The 20073-nt window shown below is 57.2% G+C and overlaps 1 protein-coding gene across 15 annotated transcripts in view; it reads left to right on the forward strand.

Annotated features, from left to right (window-relative positions):
- The window catches only part of MYO18A (myosin XVIIIA), an 88007-nt gene extending 75330 nt beyond the window's left edge, over positions 1-12677 (forward strand). For 7 of the 15 annotated variants that reach the window (XM_029082174.2, XM_029082175.2, XM_029082176.2 and 4 more), the window contains 5 exons: positions 227-366; positions 1467-1511; positions 5253-5375; positions 7607-8901; positions 11309-11398. In XM_029082174.2, the coding sequence (XP_028938007.1) occupies positions 227-366; positions 1467-1511; positions 5253-5375; positions 7607-8897 (1599 nt within the window). In that variant the 3' untranslated portion in view covers positions 8898-8901; positions 11309-11398. Of the gene's footprint in view, positions 1-226; positions 367-1466; positions 1512-5252; positions 5376-7606; positions 8902-11308 lie in introns of all 15 variants that reach the window. The other 8 variants (XM_029082186.2, XM_029082182.2, XM_029082184.2 and 5 more) reach the window with 3 other exon arrangements.
- The last annotated feature ends 7396 nt before the right edge of the window (positions 12678-20073 follow it).

Below are 20073 nucleotides of genomic sequence, written 5' to 3' on the forward strand. Positions count from 1 at the left end.
GGGAAGAGGGGGAGGAAAATGAGCAAGCAGTCCCCCAAAACAGTGTGACCCCCCCTCGTGGAGAGTCACCAAGTGGGCTCGCACAAAGTCCCTGGCTGAAAAAGAGCTGGGGTTCAGAGAGGACCACGAGCTGCCCCTGCACTGGCCACAGCGGCCTCCTTTGGGTGAAGAGAGGGAACAGTAGCCTTCGCCGGCCAGTGTGGCACTGCCCACTACGTGCCCCTAGGAGGTGGACCTGGAGAGCCTGGAGGCGGCGAACCAGAGCCTTCAGGCGGACCTGAAGCTGGCCTTCAAGCGCATCGGAGACTTGCAGGCCGCCATCGAGGATGAGATGGAGAGTGACGACAACGAGGACCTCATCAACAGGTGAGGAGGGAGGCCCGGGGAGGGGACGTCGGCAGAGCCGAGGGGCAGCCGGTTAGCAGGGCCAACTCTAGCCCCAGCTTCGCTGATCAGGGAGAATTAGAAAGAGAAAAGCCCCATTTCCACCTTTTGTCTGCCCCTTTCTCCTCCTCACTGCCAACTCCTAGCTGTGCCCGTCCCTTACTTCCCCCTTTCCCTGTCCTGCTGTTCCCTCCCCCCACCCCCCATTCCCTCCCCTTTTCCCCCCTTTCCCTGCCCTGCCCCCTCCTTTCCCTCCCACCCCCATTTCCTGCCCCAGGCCTCCCTCCCCACTTCCCCCACTCTCCCTAGTTGGGAGACCGTAGGGACTGGGAGGGCGCTCCTAGCATGACCCATCGCAGGGGGGAGAATATCAGAGTGGGGGTCCCTCCCTTCCCTTCCCTTTGTTTCCTTTTCTTCCCCTTTATTTCCTCCCCTTCCCTCTCTCCCCTCCCCCTGCCCCCAGAGACCCAGTTTTTCCCCCGGCTGCCGGCAGGCTGGTTCAGGATGAGTTATTCCCCCGTTTAGCCAGGTTTTCGATGGGGCCTGTCCTGCTCTGGGGAGAGCGAGATTTAAGGGCCAGGGCTCCTCGGCTCCTCGTTACCCTGACAGCAATTTCCTCTCGTAAAACCCGCCCAGGGACAGTTTAACCAAGTGAGATTTGCAGTCCCGGACTGCGGGGCCAGGAAGCAGGGGGAGCCGCAGCAGGGGAACCGTCGTAGTTGGCCCCGGCTCTAAGCAATCCACTGCTGTACAGTGCCCGACCCTCTTCTGTTTCCCTGCCGCCACCGCTATCACCCCCTCTCCTGCCCAAGCTCCGCTCCCAGGGCCCGGCCCTCCATTCAACCAACAAACAATGGGTTGTATTTACCGAGCTCCTACAGTGGGCCCAGAGCTGGCCAGGGACCCATCTCCCACCCGCCCCACGGGAAGCCAGGCCGAGCCCCTCCTCTGGACCTCGTGGGCCAGAGCCCCCGGGCCGGCCAGTTCACCTTCCCGCTCCTTGTCTTCCCCGTTGGGGGGGCACCGTTTGCCCTCCTCCCCCTGCCCAGTTGCCCCACTCGCCATCTTCTCTCCGTTTCCAGTTTGCAGGACATGGTGACAAAGTATCAGAAAAGAAAGAATAAACCGTGAGGACCCCGGAGCGCCCGCGCTCCACCCTGCCATCCCCACCGTGTGGTGTCTAACCACCCGCCCCCCTAACCCTCAGCACGCCCATCCCCTGGAGCCCTGCTCCATGGCCGCTCCACCGCATGCCTCCTGTGCCCAGCGCATGCTCACATCCCCCCACACTGTGCACACTGTGCCAGCCTCTAACACTACTGATCTGTTTCAGCGGGAGGCAGGGTGTTCGTGGGAGGGTTGTGGGGGAGTGCTCCAACCCTTCCTACTGTGCTCTCCTCTAATAACGCTTACCTGTCTCAGCAGGAGGTGGGGGGTTTATGATAGTGTTTGCCAATACTACTTACCTGGCTCAACCGGAGGTCGTGGGGGGAGGGAGACCTCATTCTAGCGGGGGAGGGGAACAGCTCGGAGGGTTGATTTTTGTGGGCAGGTGATGACGTGATTAACTGTGCTGTGCCGGAGATGGGGGTCTCTAAAGAGTAGTACCCCTTTGGGGTCCATCAGGATGAATTCAGATGCCCCTTAGAGGGTGAGGGATTGGCCTGACCTGCATCTGGAGGAAGGCCCTGGAGCCCCCCAACCTCACTCCTGGGGTCCCCGCCTCCCCCCACCCTGGCCCTGTCCAGAACCTGCCCCCATTCCCTCCCTCGCTCCCTCCCCCCAGCCGGCAGGAGCCGCTGCGGCTATGCTGAATTTCTCTCTCCTTTGGAATTGACTGTGTTCCCCACCCTACCTCCCTCTGGAGGCCCGACTAAGGTTTCAGAGCCGAAGCCAGGGATTTGGGAAAAACAGGTCCCCTCCATTGGGCCGGGAGGAGGCTGAGGGGAAGCAGCCATGTAGATAGCCACTCGCCCACCTCCTGGGGGCCAGTGAGAGACAAAAGCAAAGGGCACGAGAAGGGATTGATTTTTGCCTTCTCACCTGCGCCTCTCCCGAGAGCAGCTGAGTTGATGTCTGTGGTTCACTGGATTTACGCTCCAGGGAGGGGCTGGTGGAAGATGCAGCCAGGGGAGCCCGGGGCGGGGACGCACACCAGCCCCCTACCAGGGCCGCAGGGGTACGAGCCAGGAGATCAGCCACCAGGCACCACCCTCTCAGTCCCCCCACCCTGCAACCGGCTCTGCTCACCAGGTCCTCCCCCTGGACCCGGCCGGGCTGGCGGCGGTGAGGGAATCCATAAGAGCTAATGATAAATGTAATCGCGTGTAACAGTGATAGAGGGCCGCTGGAGCCCAGTTGTCACACACAATTAATATCCCCCGCAGTTCTGTCTCCGTTTGTTTGTTCCCCTGCGACTCGGCTCCCAGTTAACTAATAGCACGCGAGCCCGGACATAAATTGTGTTTGACGCGAGGTTTAATTCCCACCATTTAAAATCCCAACTGCCCCCTGAGTCTGCCTGCCCCCAGAGTTTGTTTACAGAAAATCACCCAATTGCTGTTTGGAGGATCCTGCCTAAGGGAGAGGACAAAGGGGAGATGGAGGAGGAAGAGGAGAGAGGCTGTTCCCTGCTCTCGTCTAAGCTGGGCCCTGGCCCTTGGGCAGAGCCTGTTGAAATACCCAGTGATGGTGGAATCTTGTTCCATGCTCTCTCTGACCCACCCTCTGTCCGCTTGGGTTGTCCCTGACATCCCAAGGGCACAGCCCCCACCACCCAGAGACCCCCCCACTCACACACACACACTCGTGTGCCGAGGTATCGAGCGTGTGGAGGCGGGCAGAAAAATGTTTCGATTTACTTATAGATACAGTTGTTATTGCCATAACCTTAATGAAAGCAGTAAACAGCGTGGTATTAAGGGAGATTTATACAGAAATGCTTTTAACATGTAGGCACAGATTTTGCAATGCATACAGCACCTCCTTTTGAACGGCGATCGATATGGTTATGAATGGCGGAGATAAATTAGAGGGTTTTAAGCCAGAGAAGGAGGTTTTTTTCCCCCCAGGCAGATAAATCAGGTGGCACTGGCTTTCCGAGGAGCCTGTGGCATGCCATAAATCTGGCAGCCAGGTGTGACTGGGCACAGACTCGAACAGGCGAGTGCAGGCTGCCTGCTAAACTCCTGCGTTAAGGGCCACGGCTCAGCTGCTCTTGGCCGTCATTTTGCAGTTGCCTGTGGAGACCCGTAGATTGGGCCCCGCTTCCTCCTCCCCAGGTCCCGGTGCAGAGCCGATGGCTGTGAGCAAGCGTGTTTTTGTGTGTGTCTATGTGCGTGTGTCTGTGTGCGTGTGTGCATGTGCGCTGGCTATTTATTGAAGAACATAATTCAGGAACGAGCCCTCTCCGGTTGACACAGATGAAAAGGAAATTTACAACCAGGAGACACCCGGCGAAGCCGCGGCAGGGAGATGCAGTGAGCCGCCGCCGTTGCATAAAATTCCCCAAGTGTCCAAGCCTGGAAAAGGCTGCCCAGAACCTTCTAAGGTCTGGACTTAATGCCCTTCTCCAGGAATAGAGGGCAAGGGAGGAGGCAGGCTGCAGGGGAGAAGAGCAACCTCCTTTTTTTTTTTAAATGCTATTTTTGTTAAGCGCTCACTATGTGCCAGGCACTGTACTAAGTGCTGGGATAGATACCAGGGATAGATACCAGCTAATCAGATTGGACCCAATCCATGTCCCACATGGGGCTCACAGTCTTAATCCTCAGTCCAAAGTTGAATTTTCCATTGGCACCCAGCCAGAGTTGTCACCCTACCTCAGGAATCTTCCACTCCGCTTCTTCTGGAGACCGACTTTTCCGTTCCCACGCTGCCATTGTCCCCCTGCCTCCTCTCCCTCTCTGAGACAGAGAAGCCACAGAACAATACTGGGATGTGGCTCACACCACTTTGCCGGGGCCACCCACCTCAGCCAATCAATCAATCAGTAGAGTTCATCGAGCACCTGCTGTATGCAGAGGACTGCACTTTAGTTCAAAAACATGAGCCTTGTCCTCAGGGAGCTTCCAATCTTGATTATAGATTGGCCGCCCTCTTTATCTAGGGAAATTTCCAGCTGCAATCCACCTCCCCATTGTGTGTGTGGGTGTTGGGGGTGGAAAGGGGCACAGCTGCCCCTTGGGGCCTGAGAAAGCTAGAGAGGGGGGCAGGTTGGGAGTGGGATTGAATCTTCCAAGTCTGTTGTGTGTTACTCTCCCAAACGGTACAGTGCTCCATATACAGTTAGCTCTCATTAAATACCACTGATTTATTGATTGGTGTCTGTCAGGCTGGGAGCTCTCACTCTCTCTCTATTTGCCTCAGTGCTGTTGAGAATCCCTACAGTATAATCAATCAATCACTGGTATTTATTGAGCGCTATGTGCAGAGTACTACTAAGAGCTTAGGAAAGTACACTACAGTAGAGTTGGTGTATGCAATCCCTCCCTACAAGGAGCTTCCATTCGACAAGGGAATGAATGAGTGTGGTTCTCTGCAGCCTGGTCATCTTTGAGAGTCGCCCAGGCCCTGCTCAGTGGGGATTCACAGCGGAGAGGCGCCTGCCGACACTCTCCCCAATCTGCTTTCTGGAGTTGGATTTCTGAGGCAGTCTGACCAGGGAAGACAATGGGTGAGCGGGAGGATCTGCTTGTGAATGGGGTATTTTCCGTTTAACTACCTCCCAGTGACCCCGGCACACTAAGCTACTGCATGCCTTTCTGCGGCGGGCACACTGTCCTGCTGCCAGCCTGTCTCGGGCAGCCTGTGCGTTAACTTCCACTCCTCCCTACCCCTGCCCACCTCTCCCTGTCCGCCCCGTGCAGCGAGGGTGATTCAGACGTGGATTCGGAGTTGGAGGACCGGGTCGACGGGGTGAAATCGTGGCTGTCCAAGAACAAGGGCCCCTCCAAGACAACTTCGGACGACGGCAGCTTGAAGAGCTCCAGGTCAGTGCCCGGTCAGCACCACCGCATGGAGTTCTGTGCCCGGTGGCCAGGACTTCCAGTGATTCCCAAGCTAGATGGCCACCACCCTGGGGAATTCAGGAGGGGAGAGGGGCACCTCCACCTCTGTGGTTCCGGGACTGAGGAAGAGGCAGCTCTGCTTGAGGTGCTGGGATTGTGGTGCCAGGTTGGGGCGCCAGGATCATCAATCGGTCGTATTTGTTGAGCACTTACTGTGTGCAGAGCACTGGACTAAATGCTTGGGACAGTACGATACAACAGAATTAGCAGATACGTTCCCTACCTATAACAAGGTTACATCTAGTGGGGAGAAGACATTAATATGAATAAATAAGATGCCAGGCTGGAAGTTCCGAGCTTGTGGCTCCAGGTTCAGGGTACAGATGTCAGGCATACGGAGGATATCGGGGAGGCAACAGACAGGAGGGGTGAGTGCAGAAAGTGTGCCAGGAGGCTGAGGGCATGTCTGGAAGGGACACCTATATGGATTGTAGGGGAGCTGAAAATGACTGGCTGGTCTTTTGGGGAGTGTGGGGCTGGTCGGTCCCTGGGGTGCAGGTAAACCCACTTACCCAGACCAGTAGGTCACGGTTGGGGGCTTGGAGGCAGCTGGGGCTCGGTTGACCCAGCGACAGAGCAGAGAGGACAGAGGTTGTAGTGGAAAAGGAGATGGGATTGGTGTTTCTGAAACCTGTCCCCGTTCCCCACTGGGCACCAATCACTGGTCCCACTGCCGGGCCCCGGTCGCCACTGGGCTCCGGTCACTAGTCACACCACCGGTCACTGCTGGGCACCGGTCACCGGCACTTTTGAGTCCCGGTCACCGCCGAGCGTGGCTTGCTCTGTGTCAGAGACCTAATGGCGCCTCTCCCCCGCTTCTTCCTGGGCTCGTGTATCCGAGGACCCCCTGGTTTGCCCACCATTCCCCCAGCTCCCCCAAGGGAACCAACCAGAGCTCTCCCAGGGCGCAGTGGGAGTTGGCACCTCTCCTCTTGAGGACTTTCCCCTCCCCTTCCCCTGTTCAGCTGCAGTCCCTAGAGCCCTCAGGGACAACCTCCGCCAGGGTCCCCCGCCGCCCCCGCCGCCCCACTGGCAACGAGGCAGGGAGCGTGACAAGCAGTGTACTCCTCCTCCTACCTGCCCCGGCTCTCCCCGCAGCCGTCCTCTGCTTCTCCTCCTCCTTCTGCTCCTGTTCCTGTTTGGTTGGGCCAGCCAGGCCCAGCCCATACCCCCGATCCCCCCAGACCCCCGCTGGACCCCCGCCGCCCCTAATTGGTTTAACGTATGAAGTCGAACAACATTTTGTTATTGCAGATAGATAACACCGCCCCCTGCCCGCCCCCCACCCCTCCTCTCCCGGCGCGGCGCCGCGCGGCACGGCTCCAGGTAGTTGACAATGAAATAAATTGAACTAAACGTTTTAGAGGGGGGAAAAGTGAGGAAATAGAACAATAGTCTAATTTACATGACATTCTCCATGAAGCTATTTTCACTGAGGCAAATTATTTTGCTTCATTTCCTCCGCCGCTCCCGCCACCGCTCTGCTAGGGCTGCCGCCACTGCGACGCTCTCCTCCCCTCCCTTCTCCCTCTCACCTTCCCTCCTTCTCCTCTTCCTCCTCCCCCAATCTCCCTTCCCTCATACCTCCTTAATCCTCTTCCTCCTCTCTCTCCCCATTTCCTCCCTCCTCCCTCCCCTTCCCCTCTCCCTACTCCTCCTCCTTCCTTCCCTCCTCTCCCCTACATCCCTCTTACTTTCCCTCCTCCTCTCCATCTCCCTTCCCTTGTTCCTCTCTAATTCTTCTTCCCCCTCCCTCCCCTCCCTACTCTGCCTCCTTCCTCCTCTCTTGCCTTCTCCCCCTCTCCTCTTCTCATCTCCCTTCCCTCTGATCTCTCTAATCCTCTTCCTCCCCCATCCCCCTTCTTCCCTCTTCCCTCCCCTTCCTCCTCCTTTTCCCTTCCCTCATCCCTTCCCTCCTCCTCCTCCTCCATCCCCTGGTGCCTCTTGACTTCTCCTCCTGCTTCCCCTTTCCTCCTCCCATCCTCCGCTCTTTACTTCACCTCCTCCTCTCCTGTCTTCCCTCCCTCCTCCCAGGCCTTTATTCTTTGGGTTTCATGCTTGTTCTTTTGTGTGTGTCTGTCTCTTTCTTTCTCTCTGTCTCTCTCCACCCCCGACCCGGGCTTCTGCTTCCCCTCGGGCTCTCCCCATCCCAGATTGGCCCTGAGCCCCGCACCCAAGGTGGAGGTCAAGGAGGGGAAGGGGGTGGAGGAGAGGCCTCCCTCCGTCCTGAGCTCTCTGAGCTACCGGAAGCGGCTGGTCCTGAAGGACTCCATCGGGGGGCTGGGGGACGAGGACTCCCTGTTCTCCACCCTGAGTGAGCGGCCCACCTCCCCCGAGCGGCCTCCACGGAAGGCCCGGATGGAACCCACCCCCTGGCGGCAGGGCGAGGCCGCGGAGGAGGAGGAGGAGCGTGGCTCAGTCCTGTCGGAGACCGGCAGCCGGCTGGGCCGAGGCTCCAAGAAGTGCTGGGGCTCCATCACGGACCGGGCCTCGGCCGTCTCTGCCCCTGTCAGCCGGGCGTCCTCGGCCACCCGGCAAGGTCACGGTGGTGAGGGGGAGGCCCGCTCCGTGCTCAGCTTCTCGCTGTCGGGCTCGGCCGCCTCGCGCCTCGGCTGCCTGAGTCCCCCCTGCAGCCGGGCCTCGGGGGCCACCAGCCCCGGCTCCCGCCCATCTCGCCCGCGGAGCCGCCTGGGCGTCTGGGACAACGAAGACAACGACGTCGCCAGCCTGGCCCCGAGTGAGGCCCTGAGCCTAGCTGAAAGCGAGGCCCACTCCCTATACAGCCACCCGTCACTGGCCCGCAGTCTGTCTGTGCCACCCCGGCCCCACACCTCCGCCTCAGACGGGCCGGCTGGACGCCGCTCCTACCTGGACCCTGACCTGGAGGCCGCCATCAACGAGGTACTAAGCTACCGGCCCGGTCAGTTCCAGCGCAGCGGCCTTGAGCTCGGCTCGGACCCTGAGGACGACGAGCAGAAGAGCGTCCGCAGCGTTCAGCTGGCCCCACCCGAACGGGCCGCCGGCCTCCGTCGCTCGGCCTCGGCCGCCGACGTGTCCCGGTCCCGGAGCGGCCGGAAGAGCCGGAGCAGGAAGCGGAGGAGTAGCAGCAGCGGGTCAGGCTCAGATGCCTCCTCGTCTGGGCAGAAGCGGCGGAAGAAGGGCAGGTCCCGGAGGGGCAAGAAGAAGTCCAGGAGGAGGCGGAAGAGGCGTGAGACGGAGTCTGAGTCATCCGAGTCTGAGTCCGAGTCCTCATCCAGTGGCTCCACCGTCTCGTGCCGCAGCGGCTCCAGCGTGAAGAAGGGCCCCGGGAGCCGGGCCCCCCCAGCCTCGGAGGGGGAGGAAGGCGGACGGACCAGCCGGCTCTCCCGGAAGGAGGAGAAGAAACGGAAGAAGGAGGTGGATAGCCTGATGATGCGCTATCTGTACCGCCCCGAGAGCGACTAGAGCCGTAGGTGGCGAGCTGGCATGGAGTGCCGCATGGGCAGCCGGTGCCACCCGGTGTGTGCTACTAACCACCAGCTCCCCCCTCGGCCCAGGATCATACTATTCCCGTGCATCACTGGGCCCCAGGGTCCACCTCTCCCCGGTGCCCTTGTCAAATGAGCAGCAGTGGGTGCCCCAGGCTCCCGGTTTCTGCCTGCTCTCCTAATCCCTCTGTGGGAGCAGCCCCGGGAGCTGATCCTGATTGCAGGCCGGTGCCATTGTGCCAGGGTTAGACCCGACCCTGACCATCCCCCTCCTTGAAATCCACAGGCTTCTGGGGTTTAATGAGGATGAAATCATCTGCCTTAGGGCTCCGAAGGGCAAGAATCTCGAGGGCTGGTCCCTCCCATCCCGGGCTCTGAGGCCTCCTCCTCCTCCCAAACCTCAAAGTGCAAAGGGCCCTTTCTGCCGCTGGCGGCACCAGTTGTCCCATCTTCGGGTCTCGGTTGCCCCGGTGACCTTACGGCTAAGACCGGCTGGTTTCTGAGCACCCCAACGGATTGTTCATTTGCCCCTTCCTCCTTGTGGGCCTGACACCCCCAGTTCTGAGCCGCCCACCTCATCCCCACCCCCAACTCCCTAGAACTTCTGTGTGGTCTTGGACTAACATGCACCCATTGCATGCTTCGAAGGTGGGTGGGGTGGTCATGGGAAGGTGTGTGTTGGTGGGGTGCATGTGGTGCAGGAACATGGAGGGAGCTGGGCGTGGCCATGCGACGGCACAGTCCATGTCCGAGGTGCGGGACTGGGAGGGGGCTGGTGGGAGAACTCCAAGGCAGAAGCCGGGATCTGGCAACAGTTTCTTCTATGGGTAGAAGCAGGGATTGGGAGGAGAGGGAGTGGGCCCGCCACTCGGTCTGAATTGCGGGAGCCCACCCCCCCACCAGCATCCCCAGAGAAGCCAGTCGCTTCCCAGGCTCATCCCTCAGGTACCTGGGAGGCTCCCTCTGCCAGGCTCTGGGCCACAGTTGGGCTTGTCTGGGCTCTGACTCCATCTATGCAGAGCCAGGGACACGGGTCCTTTGGTAGAGCAGGAGAACCAGGCCGAATCTGATGGGGAAGGCGGGTGCTCGCAGGAGGACCCCAAGAAGCAGTGTGACCTAATGGATAGAGCACGACCCTGAGAGTCAGAAGGGCCTGGGTTCTAATCCTGACTCGACCGCTTGTCTGCTGTGTGACTTTGGGCAAGTCACTTAACTCCTCTGTGCCTGTTACCTCATCTGTAAAATGGGGATTAAGACTGTGAGCCCCATATGGGACAGTGACTGTGTCCTACCTGATTAACTTGTATCTACCCCAGTGCTTAATGCAATGCCTGACACACAGTAAGTACAGAACAAATACCATTTTGAGAAAACGATCCAGGCAACCCAAATCCCTCCCCTCTGTTCTTAGCCATTTGGTGTTAGGAGAGACAAAGATGGTGGAATCCACCCCCTCCCCTCTCTCACCATCAATCAGTCATATTTATTGAGCCTGTTGAGAGTTGAGGTGGATGTGGGGACTGGCCCTGGGGGACACTGGGTCCTTAGGGAAGGCCGTCAGAACCAGATGGTTGCGGGGAACCGGACTGGGGTAGGAGTGCTGAACCGCCTGCCAGCTATTTTCTCCCTCAGCACCAAGATAATAGTGCACTGGAGAAGGCAGGGAGACACGGGGAAGCTCAGAGGAAAGAGAAAAAAGATGAATCAAGCGGTGAAGATAAAGCCCTATTACCCTGTAATGGCCCCATGATGGGCGGGCCATGCTTGCATGCAAGGAGGGAGAGGCCCTTTCATCACTCGGGGAGAGGGGTTGGTACTGGTTGTGTAGGCACTGTGCTAGGGGCTCGCTCTCAGCAGAGGGCTTCTGCCAGGGGCTTTTTTTCTCCTCCTTGGACAGAGGCTTTGGGAGCGAGGTGAAGGCTCTTATCCTAGAAGGGTCAGTGTGTTGTGGGGCCGTGGCGGGGGGGGTGGGGGGGAACTGGGGGAGGATCTATTGATGCCTTCCAGTGTGGGAAAGGGAGTTTCAGCCCCGGGCGTGGTGTTCCACAGGAGAGGGGACGGAGGAGTGGAGGGGCAGTCCTGTTGACAGCAGGTTAGCCAGCTCACAGATCCAGTCGTCAGCTAGTCTCTCCTGAGTAGCAGAGTGGCCTGTGTACGACAGAAAGAATGTTGGTAAATGGATGGGCTGGGAAACTGGCGTGGGCTGGTAAATATTTTTTCTTGTCTGCAAAGGTGGCTGAGCGTTATTCCAAGTCCGGGAGAAGCAAGGTGTTAGCTTCTCCGTGGGCCAGTCCAGGGCCCTGGGGTGAGAGACAAGGCCAGGCCGGCCCACGGATGGGAAAGGAGGGTGACCCACTCCCTAAATGTCTTCTCTTGTCTCCTCTCTAGCCCCCCGAGCTACCGGAAATCCATCTCCCTCGACCGGTCAGATGATGAGCCTGACCCCTCCGACAGCAACTCCCGATCCCGATACCCCCGCCGCAGCTACCTGAGCGACAGCGACACAGAGGCAAAGCCAAAAGAGTCCAGTGCATAGTCCCTGGAGAAGCCAGCTCCCTGCCCTTCTAGCCTCCCCACCTACGACTGGGGGGGGTGCAGGGGTCCCTAGAGTAGCCCCCCGCTGCTGGCAGTGTGCATGGGACACCCCCGGGCCTGGTCCTCTCCAGGCGGACTGTCTGGGTCCGGGCAGCCACCGGCCGTCAGGATAGAACTTCACCCCCTCCCCGGCTCCTCCCTGCCCCGCTTCGGCGATCGGAGGGGTGGCAAGCCGGGGGACCTCCTGCTGGCAGCTGGGAGGCCCGCTCTTCCCCGGGGGACATTGTGGGGCCACCGAGGCTTTGCCCCTCCCCATGCACCCCAGAAGAGGGTCTCTCCTTCAGTACCTGCTGTCTTTTTGTTTTCTAATTTAAGAACAAAACCGGTCCCCCCTTCTAAGCCCCCCTGCCCCTTTGGGGGCCCAGTGGGGGCATTGCACCTGGCAGCTTTGGGGTAGGAAGAGGGAGGTGAGTGTTGGAGTTACGTATCATCCTCTGTCTTCAGCTGAGCCAAAGCCAGCCGGTTCTCATCAGGCTGAAGACAGGGGACTGGAGCTGGGAGCGGGGTGGGGTGAGGAGGGGGCTAGGCTGGGGGCAGAGCAAGGACCCCGTGGGGGCCCCTGTGGGGGAGACTGAACATACAGCCACACGGCACAGGATGTCAGAGACAAAAGCCCTCTGTGAACACACAGTGACACTAGGATCATTCATGGGGAGAGTGAACAGTCACACGTCATCAACAGGAGACAGGCACACACACACACACCCTCCCCCCTTCACCAACAGGACACACACACACACAACCCCTGGACTAATTGGTGCCCCCTCCAACCCTCCATTCCTTGGATACATCATATAGGCCCCCCTCTCCAATAAGGGCTTCCCGTCCTCTTTGCCTGGATATTGAAAATTGCCTGGCTGGGGGTCCGGGGGGGAACCTTGTCCCCCTTGGCATTCCCATTCTGGGTTCAAAGTCTGTCCCACCCCAGCCCTTTCCTCTCCAAAGAACCACAGCAAACGTTGCAGCCCCCAGCCTCCAGAGGTTCACCTTTGTTAAACCCTCATGGTCAGGAGGGCAGTGTCCAGGGACCCCCCCCCCCCCAGCCCTTGCCTGCTGACTCCCCCTCCCTCCCCTTCTCTTGCCTCCTGTGGTTTGCACTGGCCTGGGCACCTCTCTTTCCTGTTTCCTTCCGTGTGGAAATAAACGTCCTTTCCCCCCCTAAGACTTTGTTGAGACCTAAAAAGGCTTGTATATCCAAGACTCTAGGGTGGGATGAGGTATGGAAGGACCCTCTCGAGTTCTTCCCTGCCCCCTCCAATCCAGGCTGGCCCATCTCTCCAGACGTACTCTGCCCCTGTCTCTTGCCCCCAGCCTCAGCAGCTCCAGCATTTGATAGCAGTTTTCTCCTTAATGATCCCCCAGCCAGGCTGTGCAGATGACTGTCTTTAATCTTCCCTGATAAATGGATCACACCGTTCCTTAATCATATATTCATATTCAAGGCAATTTGAATCAATTTGGCAGGGAGTGTGTCACGGGAGATGCCGTGACTGCCGTTTCGCCCCAGGGTCTGGCCCCCAGGTCCTCCCCACCCCCAGCCACCAGCCTACGAGAGCCATCTAGCACAGCGAGGAACCTCAATGGTCATGTTGGTAATCCCCCTGCCCATGGAGTGTAGAACCATGGGAGCAAGGATCTTTCCAAACGCTGGTGATCCCTCAACTCTCCAGACCATCCATTCAGAGGACTTCATGGATGTCCCAGACCTGAAGTCCTTGAAGTCTAGTCTCAATCCTTCCAGCTGCAGTTTCTACCTACTTTCTCCTGTCTGGTCCTGAGCAGGAGATGGAGGGCAGCAGTTACTCACAATTGAACAGGACTTCGCAGCCAGAAGATGGTTACTCTCTCCCTCATCTTCTCTGCCCCAGTTGATATACCATACTCCTTTACCCTTTCCTTTCTCTCCTAATCCGGTGGAAGGTCCTCCCATCTGCTCTGTCCTGTGCCCAGATGGTGCCCTTTGGCTTGACTAGGAGCAGTGTGGTAGGCCTGGGGGCACTTTCCTATCTACCCCAAGAGACTGCTGCCTCAGAGGAGGTTTCTGACACCCTGGCATTGGGCCCAGGCCCACCACTGCCTGGCTCTCCTAGACAGGCAGTGCTTCCAGGGGGAGAGAGGAGGAGAGGAGGCCCCGGCCATCATGGGCCCCTGGGACCTCCCCTGCCTGTCTCCCACCCATCTCTCTGCACATCAAGTGCTGAGAAAGATTCTGTTTGTCTTTTGCCCAGCCTGGGAGGATAATTTTTCCGGGCTCAACACCCTCCCCCCACTTCCAACCTGGCCCCTGATCTCAGCCCTAACCCAATCTGACTCCAGGGGCCTAGGCTCATGGGTCAAGGGTAGGAAAATCCTCAGTAACCGATTCTTATTGCTGTAGCATGTGCATTTCATTTGCATAAAGCCCCTAGCAGTCAAAGCCCACGGAAATGCCCTTCAGCCACCCCCTCCCAGCTCTGCTGGCCAGGGGGCTTCTGGAGAATCTTGGAGAATGGCAGTTGGGATGGTATGGGGCTGCTTGGAGGCCGTTGCCTTGCCCATGGGGCCCAATGCCAGATGATCAGCTCTGGTTAGTTCTGCTAGCATGGTTCCTCCCGCAGGTGCAGGAATGCCTCACCTTGGGAAAGTAGAGGAGTGGATAGCAGAGGACAGGGCTGGCCCCTTGAGGCTCCTGGCATGGGTGTTCTGAGCCCCAGGGGATGCTGGATCCAGCAAAGGGATCCAGGCCCTAAAGCCTGCAATGGGCTCCAAATCTTCCAGCCTTCCATTCTGAAGAAGGACTCAAATGATGGTGGTGGTGTTAAACTCAGGCATATGGCAGGGGTTCCTTCATCACTGTTTCTGGCCGGTAAAGCGAAGCAACCAGTGTGGGCCTGGCTGAGTGGAAGAGCCGGGGGCCGACCGGGAGGCTGCAAAGGGGAGGATATTGAGAGGATGGCCAGGGACCTGTGGGCCACTGGGAGTATTTGTCTGGGATCAGGGCAGCTGAGTGTGGAGTACTGGGCCCAGGGCACATGAACCCCTTATGCCTGGAACAGAGGACTGGGTGTCAGCGGGTGCCCCGGGAAGAGGAAGAGCTCCAACCCAGGGTGAAGTGGGGCTTTGCAGTGCCTCTGGGGCTTGGATAGGGACCCCCTTGCGTCCCCTACCCATCGCACCGACTACAAATCTGGGCTTGTTGGGAACAGATGGCACGGCTCCCGCAGGCAGCTCCACCTGTTCTGGGCCCGGAGTGATCGGTTCCAGACAATGTTAATGCCAGAAGCGCAGAGTCCCAGAATCTCCGCGTCCCCCACCTGCACCCTGGGGCCGGTGGAGAGCTAATGGAGCAAGGAAGATGGATGACTCCCCCTTCCTGGGGGAACATTGGTTGGGGAGGGGGGCTTTCTGGGTGGTGAGGGTGCAGCAGGCAAGTGGTATGAGTACAGCATGAAGGCAGCAATATTGCTTGTTCTAGAGGCCAGGCGGGCCCAGAAAATTGGCAACCTCAGGGGCAGGGGTGAGGGGTGGGGCCAGGGTACTGGAGAAGAAGAGCAAAGGTTGAATACCTGGACAGATTTCTTTTAAATGGATTATTACAGGTTAAGGTGTGAATGACCACCTAGGACCTCGGTCACCAGCTCAGGTACTTGTCTGAGAGGCCTTGCCTCTATCTCCTGTTCCTGTTCCTTCTGCTGCCAGGGCCAGTGTGTGGGAGGGAGCTGCAGGCAAGCCCCTCTTGGACCCAGCCCCCTCCCCAGAGGCTGTCAGATCCGGAGGCATCATTCACTGTGGCAGAGGCAGCCGAGGGGGTCAGATAAGTGGAGGGGCAGGGGACAGCAGGCAGAGGAGCTATGTGCGGGTAAGGTGAGGGGGCCACTGACTCCCTCCAATGATAGTGGCTGATAGCCACCTGGGACTATTTGCAGACACACAGGCACCTAATAATAATCATCAAGGTATTTGTTAAGCATTTAGTACGTACCAAGCACTGTACTAAGCGCTATCCCACAGTCCCCATGATGCCATCCCATCTCACTAAATGAGCACACATGGCAACATTTATCAGAAGGACATTTCTCAGCTGCTTCCCTCACTAATCCTTCCCGATGCTCCTCAACCAGGCGCCCCAGGCAGCTCGGCTCCAAGTCCCTGATTTACACCCTACTGACAGATCCCTGCTGCACCCCCACCATCTTTGAAAAGGACGATAGTGTGACCATCTTTGAGAGACTCCGTGCAGCCTCCATCTTTGATAGACCCTATGTATCCATCATTTTTGAGAAGGGTGACAGTGAGACCATCTTTGAAAGACACCACGCAGCCGTTATCTTTGAGAAGGGCAACAGTACAGCCATCTTTGAGAAACACCAGGGTGTCACCATCTTTGGGAGCTCTCCCAGCCGCCCCAAAGCTCCCTGAGGCGATAATTTACCTCTCATCATCTAGAGGCAGCCCAGTCCTCCCCCGTGGCCTGCCTCGGACTCCCCTGAGGATGATCTCCTCTCCACGGAAGGCTCTCTACGTATTGCTTTACCCAGAACTTCCTCCTCCCTACCCCCCCGGGGGCCCCACAGCCCAGGGCCACAGGAGCAGAGCCACACAGCCTCAATGGGGCTGGGGCTAACCTGCTCCCAGTGCCTCCAAGGGGAAAGGGTAGGGGCAGGAACTGCTGCCTCCCAATCCTACCCCACCTCAGTGCCCCAGGTCCCAGGGCATGTGCCAGCTCAGGGAGAAGGAGGGACTCTCTCCCCAGCACCAGCACCCACCCACATCTATTATGAGACACCCTCCACACAGCCAGCTTCTCCCAATGCAGGCGCAGCTGGAATACCCAGAGCTCCTCCAGTGCCCGCCTACTGACCTAGAATGGAGACCCAATTTCTCATGCCCAGTGCCCCCAACCCCTTGCTTTCAAACGCAGGCCCCGCCTCCTGGTCACTGTATGCGAGCAGCATCAGTCTGAACATCTCTGTGATGCTTGGTGGAAGACTGCATCTGGGTCTCTCCCTTCGCCTGTTTCTTCTCTCCCTCTCCCGCTAACCCTTCTCTCTCCCCTCTCTCCCTGTCACTCCTTTCCTGTGCTGTGTTTGTTCCCCCTCTGCTCACAGAGCAAGATTTGTTTCTGTAGAAACAGCAAAATTTCCCCCTCAGGCAATACGGAGCCTCCCCCTGGAGGCTGAAAGGGAAAGAGGAAGGCAGAGTGGAGGCCTCAAGGGATTTTTTCTGCTTCCACCCTGGAGAGGAGCTGAGGAATGCCCTAGATACTAAGGAACCGGGGACCAAGCACCCACCTTCCACTCCCGGTCTCCTATTGATAGGCAGAGATGTGGAGATCATCTTATCCTGTCCCCTGCCTTTGTTTAACCCATCCCAGAGAAATTGGAGGTGCAAGGAGAGACCTCTGTCTTTAGAGAGCTTATTCTGGCTCTTTATTCACCTGTTTCAGATTCCAGCCCTTGACTGTTTTCCGTGAGTTTAGCCTGAAACCTTCCTACTGCATTCAAAGCCCACTTTTCCATTTGCTTGGTCTTCCCAGGAAGGTGTCCTGCAATTATGAAGCGCTCCCTCAGACTTCTTACCCCCAATCTGAAAAATGCCACTTCCCGTTCCACTCTCTCAGGATCTAGCTCTCAAATGCAGGTGTCCCCTCTCCCCGACCCCCACAACCAGCCCCAACCCAGACTGAAGATATCATGCTCCCCCAAGATCCCCTTACCAGGTTTGAACCCACAAACAAACTAGCTCCTTCCTCTATTGCTCCCCCTTGCTCCAAGCTCTATCACCCTGAGCTGCATCAGAAAGCAGATTGGAGTCTAGGGCTTTACTGTTTCCTCTGCTTTCTCCTCTTCTTGCCTTCCTTCTTTCTTCTACACGGTGCCTTTGTGTCAGTCAATCAATCAATCCTCTGCTGTGCTTAAAATTTTATTATTAATGACAATAATAATAATACTTATTAAGTGCTTACTGTGTGCCAAGCATTGTGCTAAGCGCTATGGTAGATACCAGATAATCAGGTTGGACACAGTTGGATAATCAGGTGCCCCATGGGTCTCACTGCAGCCTAGTAAACACTCAGGTGGTCTTCCCTCTGTCCTTGCCTTCTCTGCACATCCCACCTTGGCTTGGCAGATGGTTTGCTGGGGCAGGGTGCCCAGGGATCTGGGCAGGGAGGAGCTGGAGAGAGCGGGCAGGGCCCGGTTTCCTCACAGTTGGAGCCATCTCGCAGGTGTCTGGCCTTTGAGACACCCTGCCCTCTGCCTCTTGCCCCCAGCCTTTACCCCTTGATCCCTGCTTCCTCTCTCCTGCCCCCGGGCTCCTACAGGACCTGAGTCCACAGTTCTTTCTGTCCTTGAGAAATCTGACCCAATTTCTCTGTGTTGACATCCCATAACCCTCCTCTGCTCACCTTGACACTGCCTTCATGCCTGCCTCCCTGTCAAACCACATGTCCCTTGGCTTCCCTCAAGCTCTGAACAGAGGGTTTTACCATCCCGTCTGGCTCAGGGGTGGACCTAGATCTTATTAGAAGTCTTGGCATGCCTGGCTACCACCCTCCCAGGAAGTCTCCAGAGTGCCACACTCCTGTGCCCTCCCCAGGTTTTCCCTGTCAGTAGGCTGGGATGTAAACCCTGCAGTTTCTCCTCCCAACCCCCCGCCCCCTCCCTCACATCCCCGGTGCCACAGACAGTAAGTAGCTGAACAGGGCTTGGGGGGGCAAGGCGGGGGTGACTGCAGCTGGCTGGTGGATGGGGACTGTGCCAGACTTTCTGGGGGGCTGAGGCTAGGGGCGGGGAGATCCCTAGCTGTGCTTCTCATGCTCACTCTGAAAAAAATTGATTCCCTGGAGGCTTTGGGAGCTGGGCTGGTTTCTTCCCTCAGAACGCAGGGCCTCCCCATGGTGGTCCCCTTAGCGCTTCCATCTCCCACCAAGCTTCCACTCCTCTGCTTTTCCCATGATCTCCTGTCCCTGCTTCTTTCTTTTCCCACCATGCTTTCCGGGCCCTCCTCTTACCCTTGCACACTTGGAGAAGTTTTTTGCTCTTGTTTTTGTTTTTATGTTATTTGTGAAGCACTTATTTGTGCCAGGCTGGAGTAGATAGAAGCTAATTAGGTTGGACACAGTCCATGTCCCTCATGGGGCTCACGGTCTTAATCCCTATTTTACAGATGAGGTAACTGAGGCACAGAGAAATTAAGTGACTTGCCCAAGGTCTGTAAGGTCTCTAGACCGTAAGCTCATTGTGGATAGGGAATGTGTCTGTTATACTGTACTCTCCCAAGTGCTTAGTATAATGCTCTGCACACAGTAAGTGCTCAGTAAATACGATTGCTTGATTGACTTGCCCAAGGTCACACAGCAGACAAATGGCAGAGTAGGGATTAGAACCCAGGTCGTTTGACTCCCAGGCCCATGGTTTGTGTTTCTCCTGCTGTTTTGCTGTTTCCCCAGCACAATTTGACAAGTCCCTGAATTCCCAGATGGCAGGACCCTGCCCTTCCCCTGCCTCCCAGCAGGGACACCGACGGGGACACACACACACACACACACCGCTCCCCGCCACCCCCAACAACTCTCTACCCTGAGCTTGGTAGGAGTTGGGGTTCGGGAGAGGGGTGCCCAGGGCTGGGCTCTGGGTGAGCAGAAGGGGAGGGGAGGAGAGGGGAGGGTGGGAGGAAATAATCAATCAATCAATCAATGGTATTTATTGAGCGCTTACTATGTGCTGAGCACTGTACTAAGCACTTGGCAATATGTGCAGAGCGCTGTACAAAGTATTTAGCATCGTAGGAAGAAAAAAGCTTAGCATCAAAGCAGGAGGGAAAAAGAGGCTCCTCCTCCTAGGATCCCTGCACCAATCAGGAGAGAGAAATCCGAGTCGGCTTTGGCCCCGGGGGATAGGTCTAAAGGCCTCAGAGAGCAACGGCCCCCAGAGTGAACAGATGTGGGAGGGTGTTGAAAGAGGCTACAGCAAACCAGAGGAGGGGAAAACTCAATTAAGATGGCCTAATTCACATTAAAAACAAATCAGCTGAAATGGTAAGCCCTGGCATAATTACGTTGTTTCTTGGGTGTTGTTCGGAAGATGGAACAACTTACTTTATAGTTCTTAGTTCGCTATGGATAAGTCCATGGTCTATTAGTCGGAGATAATGAATTTCTTTACCTATGCTAGAATTGCTAGCTATTTATTTGGCTTCTAGGTTAAAAGACTATTTTGCTGTTTGCTTGCTCGCTAAAAGACAGTTTAATAAGCCTGCTAATTGTGTAGTAGTTTATAGGAGTTTGCAGATTCAGGCTCAGTGTTGCTTCAGACTTCTTTGTAGGCAAATTCCTGGTTGGGACGGGGCTGTCTCGCCTGCAGACGTCTGGGTATTCAGGGATCCTGTGTCCGCAGGCTGAGCCGGAGGCAGCTGGGAGTCCATCAAACAATGGTATTTATTGAGCCCTTACTACACTAAGCATCTGGGAGACTACAATACAACTGAGTTGGTAGAGACACGGTCCCTGCCCATAAGGACCTTAGAGTATGGAGGGAAAGGTAGGCGTTAAAATATATTACAGATATGTGCTTGGGGGC

The sequence above is a fragment of the Ornithorhynchus anatinus genome, chromosome 17, assembly GCF_004115215.2.
Source record: "Ornithorhynchus anatinus isolate Pmale09 chromosome 17, mOrnAna1.pri.v4, whole genome shotgun sequence".
Classification (NCBI taxonomy): Eukaryota; Metazoa; Chordata; class Mammalia; order Monotremata; family Ornithorhynchidae; genus Ornithorhynchus; species Ornithorhynchus anatinus.